At 62.3% G+C, this 18,764-nt stretch overlaps 1 protein-coding gene across 1 annotated transcript in view; it reads left to right on the top strand.

Moving 5' to 3' along the window:
* Window positions 1-3,268, top strand: part of LOC121274785 (helicase SRCAP-like) — a 67,404-nt gene extending 64,136 nt beyond the window's left edge. Inside the window, exons 20-21 of the mRNA XM_041182136.1 lie at window positions 424-2,830; window positions 2,997-3,268. Coding sequence (XP_041038070.1) covers window positions 424-2,830; window positions 2,997-3,268 — 2,679 coding nt within the window. The remainder of the gene's footprint in view (window positions 1-423; window positions 2,831-2,996) is intronic.
* The last annotated feature ends 15,496 nt before the right edge of the window (window positions 3,269-18,764 follow it).

Genomic DNA, 18,764 nt, shown 5'->3' with positions numbered 1-18,764 from the left:
CTCCCAGGACGTTGGCGAACCAGATGGGGTTTTTACCGAAACTCTCTATCACCGTAACGGATTTTTAATGGAATTGGCTTCGAATTCCACCGGGTGCCCTGGCGGGATTTGAACGAGGCTGGGGCATGGGGTGGCAGCCGCTCAGGATCACTCGCCAAATGAAATTACCACCGCCGCGATCACCCCCCACCCCCCCTTCCCCCCGCTGCCTCCAGGTCGGAGGTCGTGCAGGGCCGTGTAGTCACGGGACGTGCTTCGTTTGGTGTTGTGTGTGTCCTGTCGTGCGTTGAGACGTGCCAGGCACAGCGGGCGCGAGGCCCTCCGTCGATACTGAGCGTGTTTTCTGTCTGTTTTGTCGTCCGTCCGTCCACCCCCCCCCCCCCCCCCCCCCCCCCCCCCCCCCCACCCCTCCCCAAACCACAGGAGCAGGTGGAGGCAGCTCGGAAGGACCTGGACCAGGCCAAGGACGAGGTGTGGAAGTGGACGGAGGATGACGAGCGGAGGCTGAACGAGGAGCTGCACATCAGGCGACAGAAGAAGGCCCGACCCCCGGCCAAGCCCCAGGGCGAGCGGCCCAGCACCCGGATGAGTGAGCGGCTGCGGGGGGCGCGGCTGAGCGCCCGGGAGACGGAGAAGCCGGCGGCGGTGGTGACGGCGGGTGGAGCCCTCGAGCTTCCGGCGACGACGCCGACGCCCCCGACCCCGCCCCCGCAGCCCCTCCCCCCCAAGGAGGCGCCCGGCCAGCTCCTGCGCTACGAGGCGGCCCCCTCGCGGGACCTGCAGATCCACATCAGCACCGAGCTCCCCGACGAGCTCTTCGAGGATGAGCCGGCGCCGGCGGCCCCCGGCGAGCTGCCCGCCCAGCACCGGGGCGGCGCCGGCCACGACGCCGCCGACCACCGCGACACGGAGACGGAGCCTGAGCCCCCGCCGACACCACCCCCTCCATCGCCGCCGCCGCCAGTGTCCGAGGCCGGGGGAGTGGAGCCCCGGCCGCCGGAGCCGGTGGCGAACGGGGGCGAAGGAGCCCTCGACGAGACCCCCCTGACGCCCCAAGTCACGCCACCCGGTGGCGCCAGCGAGTCCTGTCCCCCGGTTGGCAAGCCGGAGCCGGGAGAGGCGGCGGGAGGAGCGGGCGGGGCCCCCGAGGCTGGCAGCCTCCCCGCCGGGAGCGAGACCCTGCGGCCCCCCGAGGCTGACGGACTGTCCCCCAACGGCCTGGACTCGGCTGGCTCGGAAGCTGGACGGGCGGAGGAGGAGGAGGTGGAGGAGCCCGCGCCGCCGGCGGCGGTCTCCGCAGAGACAGGCGGCGGGAGGCCGGAGGAGGAGGCCGCCCCGGGGTCACCGGATGCAGCGGAGACAGGAGAGGGAAGGCCGAGGGAGGGGGCCGTGATTGACCCGTGCGAACGGCTGGAGGAGGAGGTGGAGGAGGTGCAGCGGGACGATCCCGGCCCTGCTGGGAGCCCGGCGGCCGGGGAGCTGGAGGGAGCTGGCGAGCCGGTGACGCCAGGAGCGCCGGAGGCCGTCGGCGCCGACGTTTCGTCCCGGAGCCCGGATGCCGGCGAAGCAATCGAGGCGGGGTCAGGGGTCGGCGCGGAGTCCGGCGAAGAGCGGGGGGAGAACTCTCCTTCCTTGCCGCCGGGCGCCGGGGACCGAGAGCCGCCTTCGCCGAGTGGATCCGCCGGCCGGCCGGCGCCCAGCACGGAGGAGCCGCCGGAGAGCGCTGAGCCCCCGCCCCAGACGCTCGAGCCTGCCGATCGGCCGCCGGCGCCGTGCGCGGAGGAAGCCGCCCGCCAGGAGCTGGCGTCGCCCCCGGCGAGGAGGAGGCCGGAGCAGAAGCGGCCGGCCCCCGACCAGGAGCCGGCGTCCCCGGCCCCCGAGCCCCAGCCGGCCGGCGGCGGCCGGGAGAAGAAACGGCGGCGGACGGCCGACCAGGACCTGCTGTGCGAGCGGGACGGGGCCGCCGGCGGCGACCCCCAGATGACGGCCACGGTGCTGCGCAAGGTCCCGGGCCGCATCAACGTCATCGTGGAGCGGCGGCAGCCCGCCAAGCGGGCCCGGCGGCCGGCGGCCGGACGGGAGGCCGGCAAGACCGGCGAGCGCCAAGGCCCGGCGTCCCCCCCTCCTCCACCGTTACCGTTACCGTCGACTCCGCCTCCGCTCAACGGCCGGCAGGGCCCCAGGCGCCGGGAGCCGGCCGGCGAGTCCAATCCCGATCCTGATCCTGGCACGGAGAGATCCACCGAGGGCCAGCAGCCCCTGGCCAAGAGGCCGCGGCCGGCGGAGCCCCCCAGCCGGAGCCCGGAGGCGAGCACCGACAGCCCGGCACCCCGGCCTCAGGACCGGGCCAGGAGGAGGCCGCGTTCCCCCCGGCCGGTTGGCGGCGCCGGCGACGGCGGCGGCAGCTCCCCCTCCCCCCCGCCCGGGGAGGAGCGGCGGCCGGAGCCGGCGGCCGAGTCCCCGGCCTCGCGGGGGGTCCCGCTCCCCAGGTCGACGCGGCAGAGGCCCGGCGACCTGGTGCCGCCCCTGGAGCGCCGGCGGTACAAGCCCCGGGGCCTGCGGGCCGTCCCCAGCTCGCCGGCTGTGCCGGAGGGGCCGTCCGGGCGGCGGAGAGGCCGGCCTTCCGGGGGGCAGACCCCCGGCGCTCGGGACCCCCCCTCCCCCTCCTCCCCCTCCCCCTCCCCATCGCCTCCGGCCACCCCAGACCGCGTGCTCCGCAGCCTGACTGCGGCGGCCGCCATTGCCGCCACCAGCCCGGCTGCCAACACCCGCTCCTCGCGGGGCGGCTCGCCCGCCCCCCCTCCCCCGCCCCCCGCCGTCAAGAGGAAAGGTCGGCCTCCCTCCTCCGCCCGCTCCCCTCCCCCTCCCGCACCCCCTCCCCCACCTCCCCCTCCCCCTCCCCCTCCCCCTCCTCACCCCCCGGCCCCCACCCGAGGCAGGCCCCCCAAAGTCAAGAGGGCGGCCCCCCTCCCCTCCCCCTCCCCCTCCCCCGCCAGGCGAGGCAGGCCCCCCAACCCCCAGCCCAAGAGGGGCCGCCCCCCCAAGCCCCGGTCCCCGGGGGGAGGGCAGCAGCAGCAGCAGCAGAGACGCCCCAGGGGGAGACCCCCTGCCACCCCCCCAAAGAGGAGAGGCCGGCCCCCCTCGTCCGCCGCCGGCCTGGGCTCCCAGAGGCCGGGCAGGAAACACCAGACCTGACCGGGCGGGGGAGGGGGCCGGGGGCAGCGGTGACCGTGAAGGCTGCGGCCGGTCCACGCGGAGCCGTGGCTGACACTCGTGTGCAATAAAGGAGCGGTGTGGGGGAGGGGCGGACAGCGGTTTGGGGGGGGGGGTGGGGCGGACAGCAGGGGGGTAGGGGTGGGGGGGATGGTGGAGTGGCGTCGAGGCCCGGGGCCCAGGTTTAAACCCCCCCCCCCCCACCTCCCCCACAACAGGACCAAGGAGGGAGGGTCACAGGCTTGAGGAGCGGGGAGGGTGGGGTGGGCGCTGGATTCGTGCCCCTTCACCCTCTGCCCAGGTTTGTCCCACTATCGCTGTCTCCCTTCTGCGCTCTCGCCTCTCACCCGGCATTCCTTCAACTCGATGTTCCACCGCGCAGCTCTCCCCCACTCTCTCCCCCTCTCTCTCCCCCTCTCTCTCCCCCACTCTCTCCCCATCCCTCTCCCCCACTCTCTCCCCATCCCTCTCCCCCACTCTCTCCCCCACCCTCTCCCCCTCTCTCTCCCCCTCTCTCTCCCCCTCTCTCTCCCCCTCTCTCTCACCCTCTCTCTCCGTCTCTCTCTCTCTCCCTCTCTCTCTCCCTTCCTCTATCTCCCCCTCTCTCTCACCCTCTCTCTCACCCTCTCTCTCACCCTCTCTCTCCCCCTCTCTCTCCCCCTCTCTCTCCCTCTCTCCCTCTCGCTCTCTCCCTCTCGCTCTCTCCCTCTCGCTCTCTCCCTCTCGCTCTCTCCCTCTCGCTCTCTCCCTCGCGCTCTCTCCCTCGCGCTCTCTCCCTCGCGCTCTCTCCCTCGCGCTCTCTCCCTCGCGCTCTCTCCCTCGCGCTCTCTCCCTCGCGCTCTCTCCCTCGCGCTCTCTCCCTCGCGCTCTCTCCCTCGCGCTCTCTCCCTCGCGCTCTCTCCCTCGCGCTCTCTCCCTCGCGCTCTCTCCCTCGCGCTCTCTCCCTCGCGCTCTCTCCCTCGCGCTCTCTCCCTCGCGCTCTCTCCCTCGCGCTCTCTCCCTCGCGCTCTCTCCCTCGCGCTCTCTCCCTCGCGCTCTCTCCCTCGCGCTCTCTCCCTCGCGCTCTCTCCCTCGCGCTCTCTCCCTCGCGCTCTCTCCCTCGCGCTCTCTCCCTCGCGCTCTCTCCCTCGCGCTCTCTCCCTCGCGCTCTCTCCCTCGCGCTCTCTCCCTCGCGCTCTCTCCCTCGCGCTCTCTCCCTCGCGCTCTCTCCCTCGCGCTCTCTCCCTCGCGCTCTCTCCCTCGCGCTCTCTCCCTCGCGCTCTCTCCCTCGCGCTCTCTCCCTCGCGCTCTCTCCCTCGCGTCGCGCTCTCTCCCTCGCGCTCTCTCCCTCGCGCTCTCTCCCTCGCGCTCTCTCCCTCGCGCTCTCTCCCTCGCGCTCTCTCCCTCGCGCTCTCTCCCTCGCGCTCTCTCCCTCGCGCTCTCTCCCTCGCGCTCTCTCCCTCGCGCTCTCTCCCTCGCGCTCTCTCCCTCGCGCTCTCTCCCTCGCGCTCTCTCCCTCGCGCTCTCTCCCTCGCGCTCTCTCCCTCGCGCTCTCTCCCTCGCGCTCTCTCCCTCGCGCTCTCTCCCTCGCGCTCTCTCCCTCGCGCTCTCTCCCTCGCGCTCTCTCCCTCGCGCTCTCTCCCTCGCGCTCTCTCCCTCGCGCTCTCTCCCTCGCGCTCTCTCCCTCGCGCTCTCTCCCTGCGCGCTCTCTCCCTGCGCGCTCTCTCCCTGCGCGCTCTCTCCCTGCGCGCTCTCTCCCTGCGCGCTCTCTCCCTGCGCGCTCTCTCCCTGCGCGCTCTCTCCCTGCGCGCTCTCTCCCTGCGCGCTCTCTCCCTGCGCGCTCTCTCTCTGCGCGCTCTCTCTCTGCGCGCTCTCTCTCTGCGCGCTCTCTCTCTGCGCGCTCTCTCTCTGCGCGCTCTCTCTCTGCGCGCTCTCTCTCTGCGCGCTCTCTCTCTGCGCGCTCTCTCTCTGCGCGCTCTCTCTCTGCGCGCTCTCTCTCTGCGCGCTCTCTCTCTGCGCGCTCTCTCTCTGCGCGCTCTCTCTCTGCGCGCTCTCTCTCTGCGCGCTCTCTCTCTGCGCGCTCTCTCTCTGCGCGCTCTCTCTCTGCGCGCTCTCTCTCTGCGCGCTCTCTCTCTGCGCGCTCTCTCTCTGCGCGCTCTCTCTCTGCGCGCTCTCTCTGCGCGCTCTCTCTGCGCGCTCTCTCTCTGCGCGCTCTCTCTCTGCGCGCTCTCTCTCTGCGCGCTCTCTCTCTGCGCGCTCTCTCTCTGCGCGCTCTCTCTCTGCGCGCTCTCTCTCTGCGCGCTCTCTCTCTGCGCGCTCTCTCTCTGCGCGCTCTCTCTCTCTCCCGCTCTCTCTCTCTCCCGCTCTCTCTCTCTCCCGCTCTCTCTCTCTCCCGCTCTCTCTCTCTCCCGCTCTCTCTCTCTCCCGCTCTCTCTCTCTCCCGCTCTCTCTCTCCCGCTCTCTCTCTCCCGCTCTCTCTCTCCCGCTCTCTCTCTCCCGCTCTCTCTCTCCCGCTCTCTCTCTCCCGCTCTCTCTCTCCCGCTCTCTCTCTCCCGCTCTCTCTCTCCCGCTCTCTCTCTCCCGCTCTCTCTCTCCCGCTCTCTCTCTCCCGCTCTCTCTCTCCCGCTCTCTCTCTCCCGCTCTCTCTCTCCCGCTCTCTCTCTCCCGCTCTCTCTCTCCCGCTCTCTCTCTCCCGCTCTCTCTCTCCCGCTCTCTCTCTCCCGCTCTCTCTCTCCCGCTCTCTCTCTCCCGCTCTCTCTCTCCCGCTCTCTCTCTCCCGCTCTCTCTCCCGCTCTCTCTCTCCCGCTCTCTCTCTCCCGCTCTCTCTCTCCCGCTCTCTCTCTCCCGCTCTCTCTCTCCCGCTCTCTCTCTCCCGCTCTCTCTCTCCCGCTCTCTCTCTCCCGCTCTCTCTCTCCCGCTTTCTCTCTCCCGCTCTGTCCACCCCCCCACCTCTCTTCTCAACCCCCCCAAGGCGTAACTGCTGATCTGTTCTTGCTGTCACCCCCCCTCCCACAACGCCCTAGTAATGGGGCTCCGCCGGCCCCCCCTCGTTCCTGAGGTCAGGCATCAGCCTTCTGGCCTGCAACCCCAGCCCACCCCCTCTCTGCTCGGCTACCTTACCTTTGCGCCCCTGACTGTGGTGGAACTGGGCCCCACGTCACATGAGGATTTTAAACCCATCGACCCCCCCACCCCCACATTGTATCAATGCAGGTTTTGTTCTCCTGCTTCGAGTTTGCTGTGTGTGCACCTTTGTCTCTCTTACCTCCAGCTCCCTCTCCTGCCTCTGCTTGTCGAGGGACTGCTTGGCTATTTAACCTGAAGCTTTTGAAAAATTAAACTGTGGACCTCAATCATTGAGTGAGTTTTGTGATGTCGGTCGCCTTTTACTTGTGGGTGACTCTCCCACTAACTCTGTCCTTTGCAATGCTGTTTGTATCTCTCTGGCTCACTCGTGTTCTCTCTCTGGCTCGCTCGTTCGTTCTCTCTCTGTCACTCTGGCTCGCTTGTTTGTTCTCTCTCTCTCTCTCTCTCTCTGGATCGTTCGTTCGTTCTCTATCTCTCTGGCTCGCTCGTTCATTCTCTCTCTATCTCTCTGGCTCGCTCGTTCGTTCTCTCTCTATCTCTCTGGCTCGTTCGTTCTCTCTGTCTCTCTGGCTCGCTCGCTCGTTCTCTCTCTATCTCTCTGGCTCGCTCGCTCGTTCTCTCTCTATCTCTCGCTCTCCGGCTGGCTCGCTCGTTCTCTCCCTATCTCTCGTTCTCCGGCTCGCTCGCTCGCTCTGTCTCTATCTCTCGCTCTCCGGCTCGCTCGCTCGTTCTCTCTATCTCTCACTCGCTCGTTCTCTCTCTATCTCTCGCTCGTTCTCTCTCTATCTCTCGCTCGCTCGTTCTCTATCTCTCGCTCGCTCGTTCTCTATCTCTCGCTCGCTCGTTCTCTCTGTATCTCTCGCTCGCTCGTTCTCTCTGTATCTCTCGCTCGCTCGTTCTCTCTCTATCTCTCGCTCGTTCTCTCTATCTCTCGCTCGTTCTCTCTATCTCTCGCTCGTTCTCTCTATCTCTCGCTCGTTCTCTCTGTCTCTCGCTCGTTCTCTCTGTCTCTCGCTCGTTCTCTCTGTCTCTCGCTCGTTCTCTGTCTCTCGCTCGTTCTCTGTCTCTCGCTCGTTCTCTGTCTCTCGCTCGTTCTCTGTCTCTCGCTCGTTCTCTGTCTCTCGCTCGTTCTCTGTCTCTCGCTCGTTCTCTGTCTCTCGCTCGTTCTCTCTGTCTCTCGCTCGTTCTCTCTGTCTCTCGCTCGTTCTCTCTGTCTCTCGCTCGCTCGTTCTCTCTGTCTCTCGCTCGCTCGTTCTCTCTGTCTCTCGCTCGCTCGTTCTCTCTGTCTCTCGCTCGCTCGTTCTCTCTGTCTCTCGCTCGCTCGTTCTCTCTGTCTCTCGCTCGCTCGTTCTCTCTGTCTCTCGCTCGCTCGTTCTCTCTGTCTCTCGCTCGCTCGTTCTCTCTGTCTCTCGCTCGCTCGTTCTCTCTGTCTCTCGCTCGCTCGTTCTCTCTGTCTCTCGCTCGCTCGTTCTCTCTGTCTCTCGCTCGCTCGTTCTCTCTGTCTCTCGCTCGCTCGTTCTCTCTGTCTCTCGCTCGCTCGTTCTCTCTGTCTCTCGCTCGCTCGTTCTCTCTGTCTCTCGCTCGCTCGTTCTCTCTGTCTCTCGCTCGCTCGTTCTCTCTGTCTCTCGCTCGCTCGTTCTCTCTGTCTCTCGCTCGCTCGTTCTCTCTGTCTCTCGCTCGCTCGTTCTCTCTGTCTCTCGCTCGCTCGTTCTCTCTGTCTCTCGCTCGCTCGTTCTCTCTGTCTCTCGCTCGCTCGTTCTCTGTCTCTCGCTCGCTCGTTCTCTCTGTCTCTCGCTCGCTCGTTCTCTCTGTCTCTCGCTCGCTCGTTCTCTCTGTCTCTCGCTCGCTCGTTCTCTCTGTCTCTCGCTCGCTCGTTCTCTCTGTCTCTCGCTCGCTCGTTCTCTCTGTCTCTCGCTCGCTCGTTCTCTCTGTCTCTCGCTCGCTCGTTCTCTCTGTCTCTCGCTCGCTCGTTCTCTCTGTCTCTCGCTCGCTCGTTCTCTGTCTCTCGCTCGCTCGTTCTCTCTGTCTCTCGCTCGCTCGTTCTCTCTGTCTCTCGCTCGCTCGTTCGTTCTGTCTCTCGCTCGCTCGTTCGTTCTGTCTCTCGCTCGCTCGTTCGTTCTGTCTCTCGCTCGCTCGTTCGTTCTGTCTCTCGCTCGCTCGTTCGTTCTGTCTCTCGCTCGCTCGTTCGTTCTGTCTCTCGCTCGCTCGTTCGTTCTGTCTCTCGCTCGCTCGTTCGTTCTGTCTCTCGCTCGCTCGTTCGTTCTGTCTCTCGCTCGCTCGTTCGTTCTGTCTCTCGCTCGCTCGTTCGTTCTGTCTCTCGCTCGCTCGTTCGTTCTGTCTCTCGCTCGCTCGTTCGTTCTGTCTCTCGCTCGCTCGTTCGTTCTGTCTCTCGCTCGCTCGTTCGTTCTGTCTCTCGCTCGCTCGTTCGTTCTGTCTCTCGCTCGCTCGTTCGTTCTGTCTCTCGCTCGCTCGTTCGTTCTGTCTCTCGCTCGCTCGTTCTCTCTCGCTCGCTCGTTCTCTCTCGCTCGCTCGTTCTCTCTCGCTCGCTCGTTCTCTCTCGCTCGCTCGTTCTCTCTCGCTCGCTCGTTCTCTCTCGCTCGCTCGTTCTCTCTCGCTCGCTCGTTCTCTCTCGCTCGCTCGTTCTCTCTCGCTCGCTCGTTCCCTCTCGCTCGCTCGTTCCCTCTCGCTCGCTCGTTCCCTCTCGCTCGCTCGTTCCCTCTCGCTCGCTCGTTCCCTCTCGCTCGCTCGTTCCCTCTCGCTCGCTCGTTCCCTCTCGCTCGCTCGTTCCCTCTCGCTCGCTCGTTCCCTCTCGCTCGCTCGTTCTCGCTCGCTCGCTCGTTCTCTCGCTCGCTCGTTCTCTCGCTCGCTCGTTCTCTCGCTCGCTCGTTCTCTCGCTCGCTCGTTCTCTCGCTCGCTCGTTCCCTCTCGCTCGCTCGTTCCCTCTCGCTCGCTCGTTCCCTCTCGCTCGCTCGTTCCCTCTCGCTCGCTCGTTCCCTCTCGCTCGCTCGTTCCCTCTCGCTCGCTCGTTCCCTCTCGCTCGCTCGTTCCCTCTCGCTCGCTCGTTCCCTCTCGCTCGCTCGTTCCCTCTCGCTCGCTCGTTCCCTCTCGCTCGCTCGTTCCCTCTCGCTCGCTCGTTCCCTCTCGCTCGCTCGTTCCCTCTCGCTCGCTCGTTCTCGCTCGCTCGCTCGTTCTCGCTCGCTCGCTCGCTCGTTCTCGCTCGCTCGCTCGTTCTCGCTCGCTCGCTCGTTCTCGCTCGCTCGCTCGTTCTCGCTCGCTCGCTCGTTCTCGCTCGCTCGCTCGTTCTCGCTCGCTCGCTCGTTCTCGCTCGCTCGCTCGTTCTCGCTCGCTCGCTCGTTCTCGCTCGCTCGCTCGTTCTCGCTCGCTCGCTCGTTCTCGCTCGCTCGCTCGTTCTCGCTCGCTCGCTCGTTCTCGCTCGCTCGCTCGTTCTCGCTCGCTCGCTCGTTCTCGCTCGCTCGCTCGTTCTCGCTCGCTCGTTCTCTATCGCTCGCTCGTTCTCTATCGCTCGCTCGTTCTCTCGCTCGCTCGCTCGTTCTCTCGCTCGCTCGCTCGTTCTCGCTCGCTCGCTCGTTCTCTCTCGCTCGTTCTCTCTCGCTCGTTCTCTCTCGCTCGTTCTCTCTCGCTCGCTCGTTCTCGCTCGCTCGCTCGTGCTCGCTCGCTCGTGCTCGCTCGCTCGTGCTCGCTCGCTCGTGCTCGCTCGCTCGTTCTCTCCCTCTCCGGACAATCTTTCCTTCTCATGACCCCCCTCGCCTCCCCCCTCCCCCATGACTCGGTGCCCGGAATGTTTCTTGCTGTGAAGGCCCGTTTCTACCCCCTGCCCTCAAAAGCCATCGCACGTCCCATCTCCCGCCAAAGGATGCTCCACGCCCCCCCACCCCTCCGCGGCTGCTTTGTATTCCCCTGCCCTGTCCCACCCCACCTCAGCTCCCCCCCCCACCCCCCCCACTTCAATCTCTCCCTAGGGGTTACTGGGTCCCTGACCCGGGGGGGAGCACCTCAGGCGTGGGGGCTGCGGTTGGGGGGGGTGGGGGGGGGGGTTTTACGGTTCTCCCAGTGCGAACGGGAGATTGCGGCCTCACCGCTGCCTCCTCCTGGCAGCCACGGACAGGCTCTTCAAACTCCCCCCCCCCCCCCCCCACCCCCGCTCCACCCCTCACGGGGCCCGTGACCGGCTGGGCTGCCATTTGGAACCAGTTCTGTTTCCTGTTTGGCTGGGGGTGGGGAGGAGGGGGTGGTTGGGGGGGAGTGGGGTGGGTGGGAAAGGGGGTGCGCGTTTTATTTTGGGGAGCAGGGTGGGGGTGCGGGGCATCGGTTTGACCCTGAGGCCTGGGAGGTCAGTGCTGCCCTGCCTTGGTGGGGGGTGGGGGAGGTGTTGGCGGGCGGAGAGCAATTGCGTCCCAGGCGGGTATCGCAGGCGAAGTGGCCAATGAACCCCTACCCACTGCCGCCTGGTTCCCCCGTCCCTCCTTCCCCTCTCCCTCCCTCCCCCCCTTTTTTTTTTAACCTGCCGGCCTAGTCAGTCCAGATATACACACACACACACACACACACACACACACACTCACTCTACCCCCCCCCCCACACCCACCGTGCGATCTTGCCAAGCCAGGCGGACTCGACTTGAGGCCTGTGCTCAGGCCTGACGTTTGAGCCAGTGGCTCGGGGGGTGGGGGAGAGGGGTGTCGGACACGGTGGGGGGGAGGTGGGGTTGTGGGTGGTGTGTGTGTGTGTGTGTGTGGGGGGGGGCAGCGTGACCTCCCCGCACCTACAACACACGGCGTGTACCCACCCGACCGGCGCACAGCCGAACCTTTAACAACTGCTCTCTCTCTTCCCCACCACCCCCCCCCCCCCCCCCGGCGAGTGATTTATAAATTATGTGACCAAATATTGATGAGTGTATGTTGCTGCCTGTGCTCTCGCCCGCCAAGGGAATACAGGGGCCCTTTTCCGCTCTGAACCAGATGCTTGGCAGACATCAGAGTCGTAGAGGTTGTGGACTATTATAATTTTGTTGCTTACGGGCAGAAGGAGCAGGGACAAGAGAGAGAGGGAGGGAGAGGGAGGAGGGGGGTGGGGGTTGCGTGAAGGGCGGAGGGGGCTATGCTGTTTCCGGCTCTGCCCGCCTCTCTCTCTCTCTCTCTCTCTCTCTCTCGTTCTCTCTGCTTCAGAAACTAGCTGTTTTAATTATGTAATTATCGGAAAATGAGAATCTTCGATTTGTGCTCCTTTGTACAGCGGTTTATTTTTGGGGGGGGTGGGTTATTGTGTTCCCTTTAAACCCTACCCCCCTCCCTCCCTCTCTCCCCCCCCCCCCCCCCCACCCCCCCCACCCCCCAAAAACCCCCAGCCCCCTCTCCCCTTGTATTATATATATGTATCTTTTGAATCAAATCTATGCAAAGATTATTTTGTATGGAAAGTAAGAAAGTGTCCACATGTGTGACAGGGGAAATTAAAAAAAAAAGATATTGAACAAAAAAAAAATAAACCTCCATGTTTTAGGCTGTTTTGTTCCGGTCCCTCGCCAGCAACACACGTTTTCAACATCGCCAGAGTGGGTCAGAGAGGTAACGTAGAATGTGGTCCGGAAACACTGCTGCAGCTGCTGCACACAATGGAGGAGAAACGTCCGGTTTAACTTAGTCCAGGTTTATTTCCAGGTTAGACACAGACTAAAGCTCCCTCCGCACCGTCCCCATCAAACACTCCCAGGACAGGTACAGCACGGGGTTAGATACAGAGTAATTCTCCCTCTACACCGTCCCCATCAAACACTCCCAGGACAGGTACAGCACGGGGTTAGATACAGAGTAAATCTCCCTCTACACTGTCCCCATCAAACACTCCCAGGACAGGTACAGCACGGGGTTAGATACAGAGTAATTCTCCCTCTACACCGTCCTCATCAAACACTCCCAGGACAGGTACCGCACGAGGTTAGATACAGAGTAAAGCTCCCTGTACACTGTCCACATCAAACACTCCCAGGACAGGTACAGCACGGGGTTAGATACAGAGTAATTCTCCCTCTACACCGTCCTCATCAAACACTCCCAGGACAGGTACAGCACGGGGTTAGATACAGAGTAATTCTCCCTCTACACCGTCCTCATCAAACACTTCCAGGACAGGTACAGCACGGGGTTAGATACAGAATAAAGCTCCCTCTACACTGTCCTCATCAAACAGTCCCAGGACAGGTACAGCACGGGGTTAGATACAGAGTAAATCTCCCTCTACACTGTCCTCATCAAACACTCCCAGGACAGGTACAGCACCGGGCTAGATACAGAGTAAAGCTCCCTCCACCTCTTACAGCAGCAGAGTTGGGAAATGCTGCCCATGGATTCCATGTGCCCCCATGCAGTTGAGCGGTGAAAAAGTGAGTGAAGAGAACCGAAGTATCGGCTGTGAACTGAAGAGAGAGACCCGGGCACCTCTGGATCGTTAATGGCTGGATGTGGGTGGGGGGTGGGTTCGTTTTTTCAGGTGGGATGATAATGTTTAAGAGCTATGGGCGGAGGGCTAACTCGAAGTCCGACTTGTGAGGGATTCTTAAAGGAAGCGACTGGAGGTACGTGGAGTGGGGTTAAAAGCCCCCTCCCCACTCTCCAAAGGGCTGAATGAACCTGCGGTTTGGAATTGCCTCCTCGTCTGGCTGGTTGGGAGGGGGGTGGGGGGGGGGTGGAGGGTGGTGAAGTTTGGGTGGGGTATCGCTGCCCTTTCAAACGTTAAGTCTCAGCTTTTCTACAGTCTCAGTCCGGATGTTAAATCTGCCACTTTCGTTGCTTGAACCCCTGAAAACCAGGGAGAACGGAGCACAAACCCACACAGCTCCACATCCTTTTGAGCAGCAAGAAACTGGTCTACTAAAATCCCTTTGCATGTGTGTAATGGAGGTCTTCCTTTCATGGGATGAGTGACTCGGAGGGGAACTTCCAGGTGTTGGTGTTCCCCATGTGTCTGCTGCCCTTGTCCTTCTAGATGGTAGAGGTCGTGGGTTTGGGCGGCGCTGTCGAAGGAGCCTTGGTGAATTGCTGCAGTGCATCTTGTAGATGGTACACACACTGCTGCTACTGTGCGTCGGTGGTGGAGTGAATGTTTGTGGATGGGGTGCCGATCAAGTGGGGCTGCTTTGTCCTGGATGGTGTGGAGCTTCCTGACTGTTGTGGGAGCTGCACTCATCCAGGCAAGTGGGGAGTGTTCCATCACACTCCTGACTGCTGCCTTGTAGATGGTGGACAGGCTTTGGGGAGTCAGGAGGTGAGTTACTCTCCACAGGATTCCCAGCCTCTGACCTGCTCTTGTAGCCACAGTATTTATATGGCTGGTCCAGTTCAGTTTCTGGTCAATGGTAACCCCCAGGATGTTGATAGTGGGAGATTCAGTGATGGTAATGCTATTGAATGTCAAGGGGCGATGGTTAGATTCTCTCTTGTTGGAGATGGTCATTGCCTGACACTTGTGTGGTGTGAATGTTACTCACCACTTGTCAGCCCAGGCCTTGCTGCATTTGGACATGGGCTGCTTCAGTATCTGAGGAGTCACGAATAGTGCTGAACATGATACAATCATCAGCGAACATCCCCACTTCTGACCTTATGAGGGAAGGTCATTGATGAAGCAGCTGAAGATGGTTGGGCCAAGGACATGTGCTTTTGGCATATCTGAAATAAACCTGTTTGCTCATTGCTTGTTGTGTATTTAAGCTGTGTGTAAGTGTGGGCTGGGTGGTCAGCATCGCTCCAACTCCTGAATAAAAGGGACTGTGGCAGATACGAGGTTGGATGAGGTGGTTGGGTGGGGGTGCTGTTTCTTTTCCTCCAATAGATGCAGGAAGATTGGTCGTGGAGTTCCCCAGGAGTCGATGTCTGGGGCGGGGGGGGGGGGGGGTCCTGTGCTGTTCCTGATCCATGTTTACGACCTCGACCATGGTGTGCAGGGGACCATTTCGAAAGCTGCAGATGACACGGAGGTGGGCAGTGGCGTCAGCTGTCAGGAGGAGGGTGTTGGGTTTGGAAAGGACGTGGAGCAGTGGAATGGGCAGACAAGTAGAACCCCAGAAAAGTGGCAGGTGAATTTTAACAAATTCAATTTGGTGGGGAGAAAGCAGAGAATAAAAAGTAATGGGTGTACTACTACAGGTTGGAGAGTGGTGGTGTACAAGAACAGAGGGACCTGCATGTAAGTGTTCATAAATCATTGCAGGTGGCAGGGGACGGGTTGAGAGTAGTATCCTTGGCTTTATTAATAGGGGCACAGAACATAAGAGCAAGGAGGTTATGTTGCACTTGCATAAGACACCAGTTCAGCCTCAGCTGGAGTGTTGTGTCCCGTTCTGGGCTCTGCACTTTAGAAAGGATGTAAAGGAGTTGGGGAGAGAGAGAGAGAGAGAGAGTGCGGGAAAGATTCATGGGAATGGTTCCAGGGATAGATTGGAGAAGAGAAGGTCGAGAGGAGATTTGATCGAGGTGTTCAAAATCACGAGGGGGTCTGGGACAGAGTGGATCGGGAGAAACTGTTCCCATTGGGGGAAGGATGGAGAAGCAGAGGGACACGGGTTGAAGGCGATGGGTAAAAGGAGCGACGGAGACACGAGGAGAAACTGTCACGCAGCGAGGGGTTAGGATCTGGAACGTGCTGCCTGAGAGTGTGGGGGAGGGAGGGTCAATCGAGGGGTTAGGATCTGTAACGCGCTGTCAGAGTGTTAGGGAGGGAGGGTCAATCGAGGGGTTAGGGTCTGGAACGCGCTGTCTGAGAGTGTGGCGGAGGGAGTTAGATTATCTGAAGGATGTGCAGGGTAGGGGGAGGGGAGGTGGGGTGGGGGCAGAGACTTGACAGGACAGAAGTAATGGGCTGAATAGCCACCTCCTGTCCTGTAGCTCGTTGTAAAAGCTGACTTCCAAGTGTTGTTGAACCTGTGCACCCGCAGGTGACTAAGGCAGCCAAGAGCACTCGGGGTGGGGGGCAGGGAGAGAAATCGCTGGAGGCAGCGGCCACTCAGCTACCGTGGGGGCCGGGTGGGGGAGAGAGTGATATGGGGGGGGGGGGGGGGGGTGACAGGAGAGGGGGGAGACGGGTGGGCAAGGAGGTTAGGGCAATTGGCTGAGGCTGAACGGAGAGGGGCAGCAGCAGGAGGTCAAGCCCAGGGTGGCAATTGGAGGGGAGACATGAGCCCATTCTGGAGGGCGAGTTGGGCTTGTCGGAGGGGATGGGGTGGGAGGAGAGCAGTAACAACGATTGGTCAGGCTTCGCGATGTCTTGCCCGGGGGCCAATACGACCATCCTGGATCTGGGTTATAGGGAGGGGGGGTGTGAAGCCGAGACGTGTTTGCTCTGTGTGTGTGTGTGTGTGTGTGTGTGTGTGTGTGTGTGTGTGTGAGTGAGTGAGTGAGCGATAGAGACGCGCTCAGTTGGGCTGCCGCCAATTCTGAAAGTCACGGTCTGGTGTTACGCAGCCTTGTTTTGAGGAGCTGACAAGAGGGGAAGAATGGGCCAACTGAAGAGGAAAAGGGTTGAGAGCGGCTGGGGTTGGGGGCTGGGTGGGCACCAGGGAGAATTCTCAACCACTGGTTCAAAATCTCTACAGGGACCTCACTGAGCAGCTCCAGCCCAACAACTCCGACCCACACCCTCTCTCTCGCGGGCTGCCTCCCATCCCGGCCCTTCCGGCATCCCCCACCCCCCGCCCAGCCTTCGTCAGCCTGGCCGCTATAACCCCGGAACTCCACCTCGACTGTCCCCCCAGCCCCCGCGTGAACCTCCTCACCAGTCTCTCCGCCAGACCGACATCTTGCCAGGGAGCTTGAGGTCCTCGTGAGACCTGGTCTTCATTCATACTTGCTCATCGAGAGGGTCCCCTGAACGCTTCCGTAGATTGTTTTGGTGAAGTAGGTGTGAAAGGGTCAATCGTGGACGGGAGTTCCACACTTCGATCACCCCTCTGTGTATCAAAGAGTCTCGCTCCTGAAATTCTGGCTCTAAATTCGGACGCTGCTCCCTAGTCCTAGACTCCCCCAAGAAGCCATTTCTCTCTCTCTCTCTCTCTCCCCCCTACCTTAATATCTTAAACGTGGATCCAATCACACACGGCCTTAAATTCCAGGGAACACACACCCCTGGTTTGTGTTTAATCTCCTCGTAATTGAACACTGGATGTGCAGGTATCGTTCTGGTAAACCAGCGCTGCACTCCCTCCACGCTCAGTACATCCTCCCTGAGGGCTGCCGTCTGGAACTGCTCCCGGTAACTCCGGGGGGGGGGGGGGGGGGGGGGGGTGGTCCACCCGGGGCTTTGCAGAGCGGAAGCGAGGCTTCTCTTCCCCCCGAGCCCGCCTCGTGTTCCCATCCTTGCGACAGGCGAGTGAAGCGTTGGCCGTTCTGATTGTTATCGGTACCCGCTCGTGTCATTTTCATCATCCGTTGGCCTGGGTTCCCCACGGCCACCCCCCACTCCCAATCTCTCTGGGCCTCCGCTCCTCTGACCTTCACACCATTTCCCGAGCCCCCTGCTCGGTCCTTTTATCGGGTCCGATGCGGAAGACTTCACCCTCGCCCAGGGTGAAATCCGTTTGCCACCCTTTATCTTACCCGTTTCTCCCAGCAATATTGTTCTTCCGTCCCCACCGCTTAGGATGCAGCCTATTTCTGCGTCGACGGCAAACGTGGATTGGATTCTGTCCCCAACATCCAAGTAGTCTGTGAGCACGGTGAATCATTCAGACCCCCGACGCACACCCTTGCGGGACACCCCCAGTCACATTCTGCCGATCGGAGTATCTGTCCATTGTCCCTACTCGGCGTCTCCGGTCTCTCCGCCAGCCTTCGGACTAGCCCAATAATTTCCCTTCAATTCCTCGGGTTTCGACTTGAGCGAACAAGCCTGTCATGTGGCACTTCAACAAATGCCTTCTGGAAGTCCACCGAACCCGCAGACCTATGGTTGCTGAGATACTCGGGTCGTGCTCCCAACAATGTCTGGGTGGTGGACAGCAGTAAGCAGGAGGCAAGCTCTTGAATTTAGAACTTTTTATTTACAATGTGTTTCATTCCTATTGGAGGACAAGGAGCTAAGGCCATACCCTGTTCCCATCCAGAATCCACTCCAAACGCGTGCCAGTGACCATTGATCTCCCGGTACGACTTGAGCTGTAAACATGGTTGTAATGTAGAGCAGGTAGGTCCCTGTTCCAGCCTTGACCCACAAACAGCAAAGCAAGGAGATGGTTTATTCAGGGCTGTAGCTGCAGGGGTAAGTGCTGGACTCCAGGGACAACTCCCCCGCCCATCTTCCAGTAGTGACCAGGAAATCTGAGAGGGCAGACAGGTAGACTACAGCGCTCCCTCGGTACTGACCCTCCGACAGTGCGGCTCTCCCTCAGTACTGACCCTCCGACAGTGCGGCTCTCCCTCAGTACTGACCCTCCGACAGTGCGGCTCTCCCTCAGTACTGACCCTCCGACAGTGCGGCTCTCCCTCAGTACTGACCCTTTGACAGTGCAGCACTCCCTCAGTACTGACCCTCCGACAGTGCGGCTCTTCCTCAGCACTGACCCTCCCACAGTGCGGCTCTTCCTCATTACTGACCCTCCCACAGTGCGGCTCTTCCTCATTACTGACCCTCTGACAGTGCGGCGCTCCCTCAGTACTGACCCTCCGACAGTGCGGCTCTCCCTCATTACTGACCCTCCCACAGTGCGGCTCTTCCTCATTACTGACCGTCTGACAGTCCCCCTCTCCCTCAGTACTGACCCTCCGACAGTGCGGCTCTCCCTCAGCACTGACCCTCCGACAGTGCGGCTCTCCCTCAGCACTGACCCTCTGACAGTGCGGCTCTCCCTCAGCACTGACCCTCCGACAGTGCGGCTCTCCCTCATTACTGACCCTCCAATGAAGCGGTGCTCCCTCAGCACTGACCCTCCAATGGAGCGGCTCTCCCTCAGCACTGACCCTCCAATGGAGTGGCGCTCCCTCAGCACTGACCCTCCGACAGTGCGGCGCTCCCTCAGCACTGACCCTCCAATGGAGCGGCGCTCCCTCAGCACTGACCCTCTGATTGAGCGGCGCTCCCTCAGCACTGACCCTCTGATTGAGCGGCGCTCCCTCAGCACTGACCCTCTGATTGAGCGGCGCTCCCTCAGCACTGACCCTCTGATTGAGCGGCGCTCCCTCAGCACTGACCCTCCAATGGAGCGGTGCTCCCTCAGCACTGACCCTCTGATTGAGCGGCGCTCCCTCAGCACTGACCCTCTGATTGAGCGGCGCTCCCTCAGCACTGACCCTCCGACAGTGCGGCTCTCCCTCAGCACTGACCCTCCGACAGTGCGGCTCTCCCTCAGCACTGACCCTCCGACAGTGCGGCTCTCCCTCAGCACTGACCCTCCGACAGTGCGGCTCTCCCTCAGCACTGACCCTCCGACAGTGCGGCGCTCCCTCAGCACTGACCCTCCGACAGTGCGGCTCTCC

This window comes from Carcharodon carcharias (assembly GCF_017639515.1).
Source record: "Carcharodon carcharias isolate sCarCar2 chromosome 38 unlocalized genomic scaffold, sCarCar2.pri SUPER_38_unloc_2, whole genome shotgun sequence".
Taxonomy (NCBI): Eukaryota; Metazoa; Chordata; class Chondrichthyes; order Lamniformes; family Lamnidae; genus Carcharodon; species Carcharodon carcharias.
The sequence above is the reverse complement of the archived record's forward strand: the minus strand, read 5'-3'. Positions and strand labels throughout refer to the sequence as shown.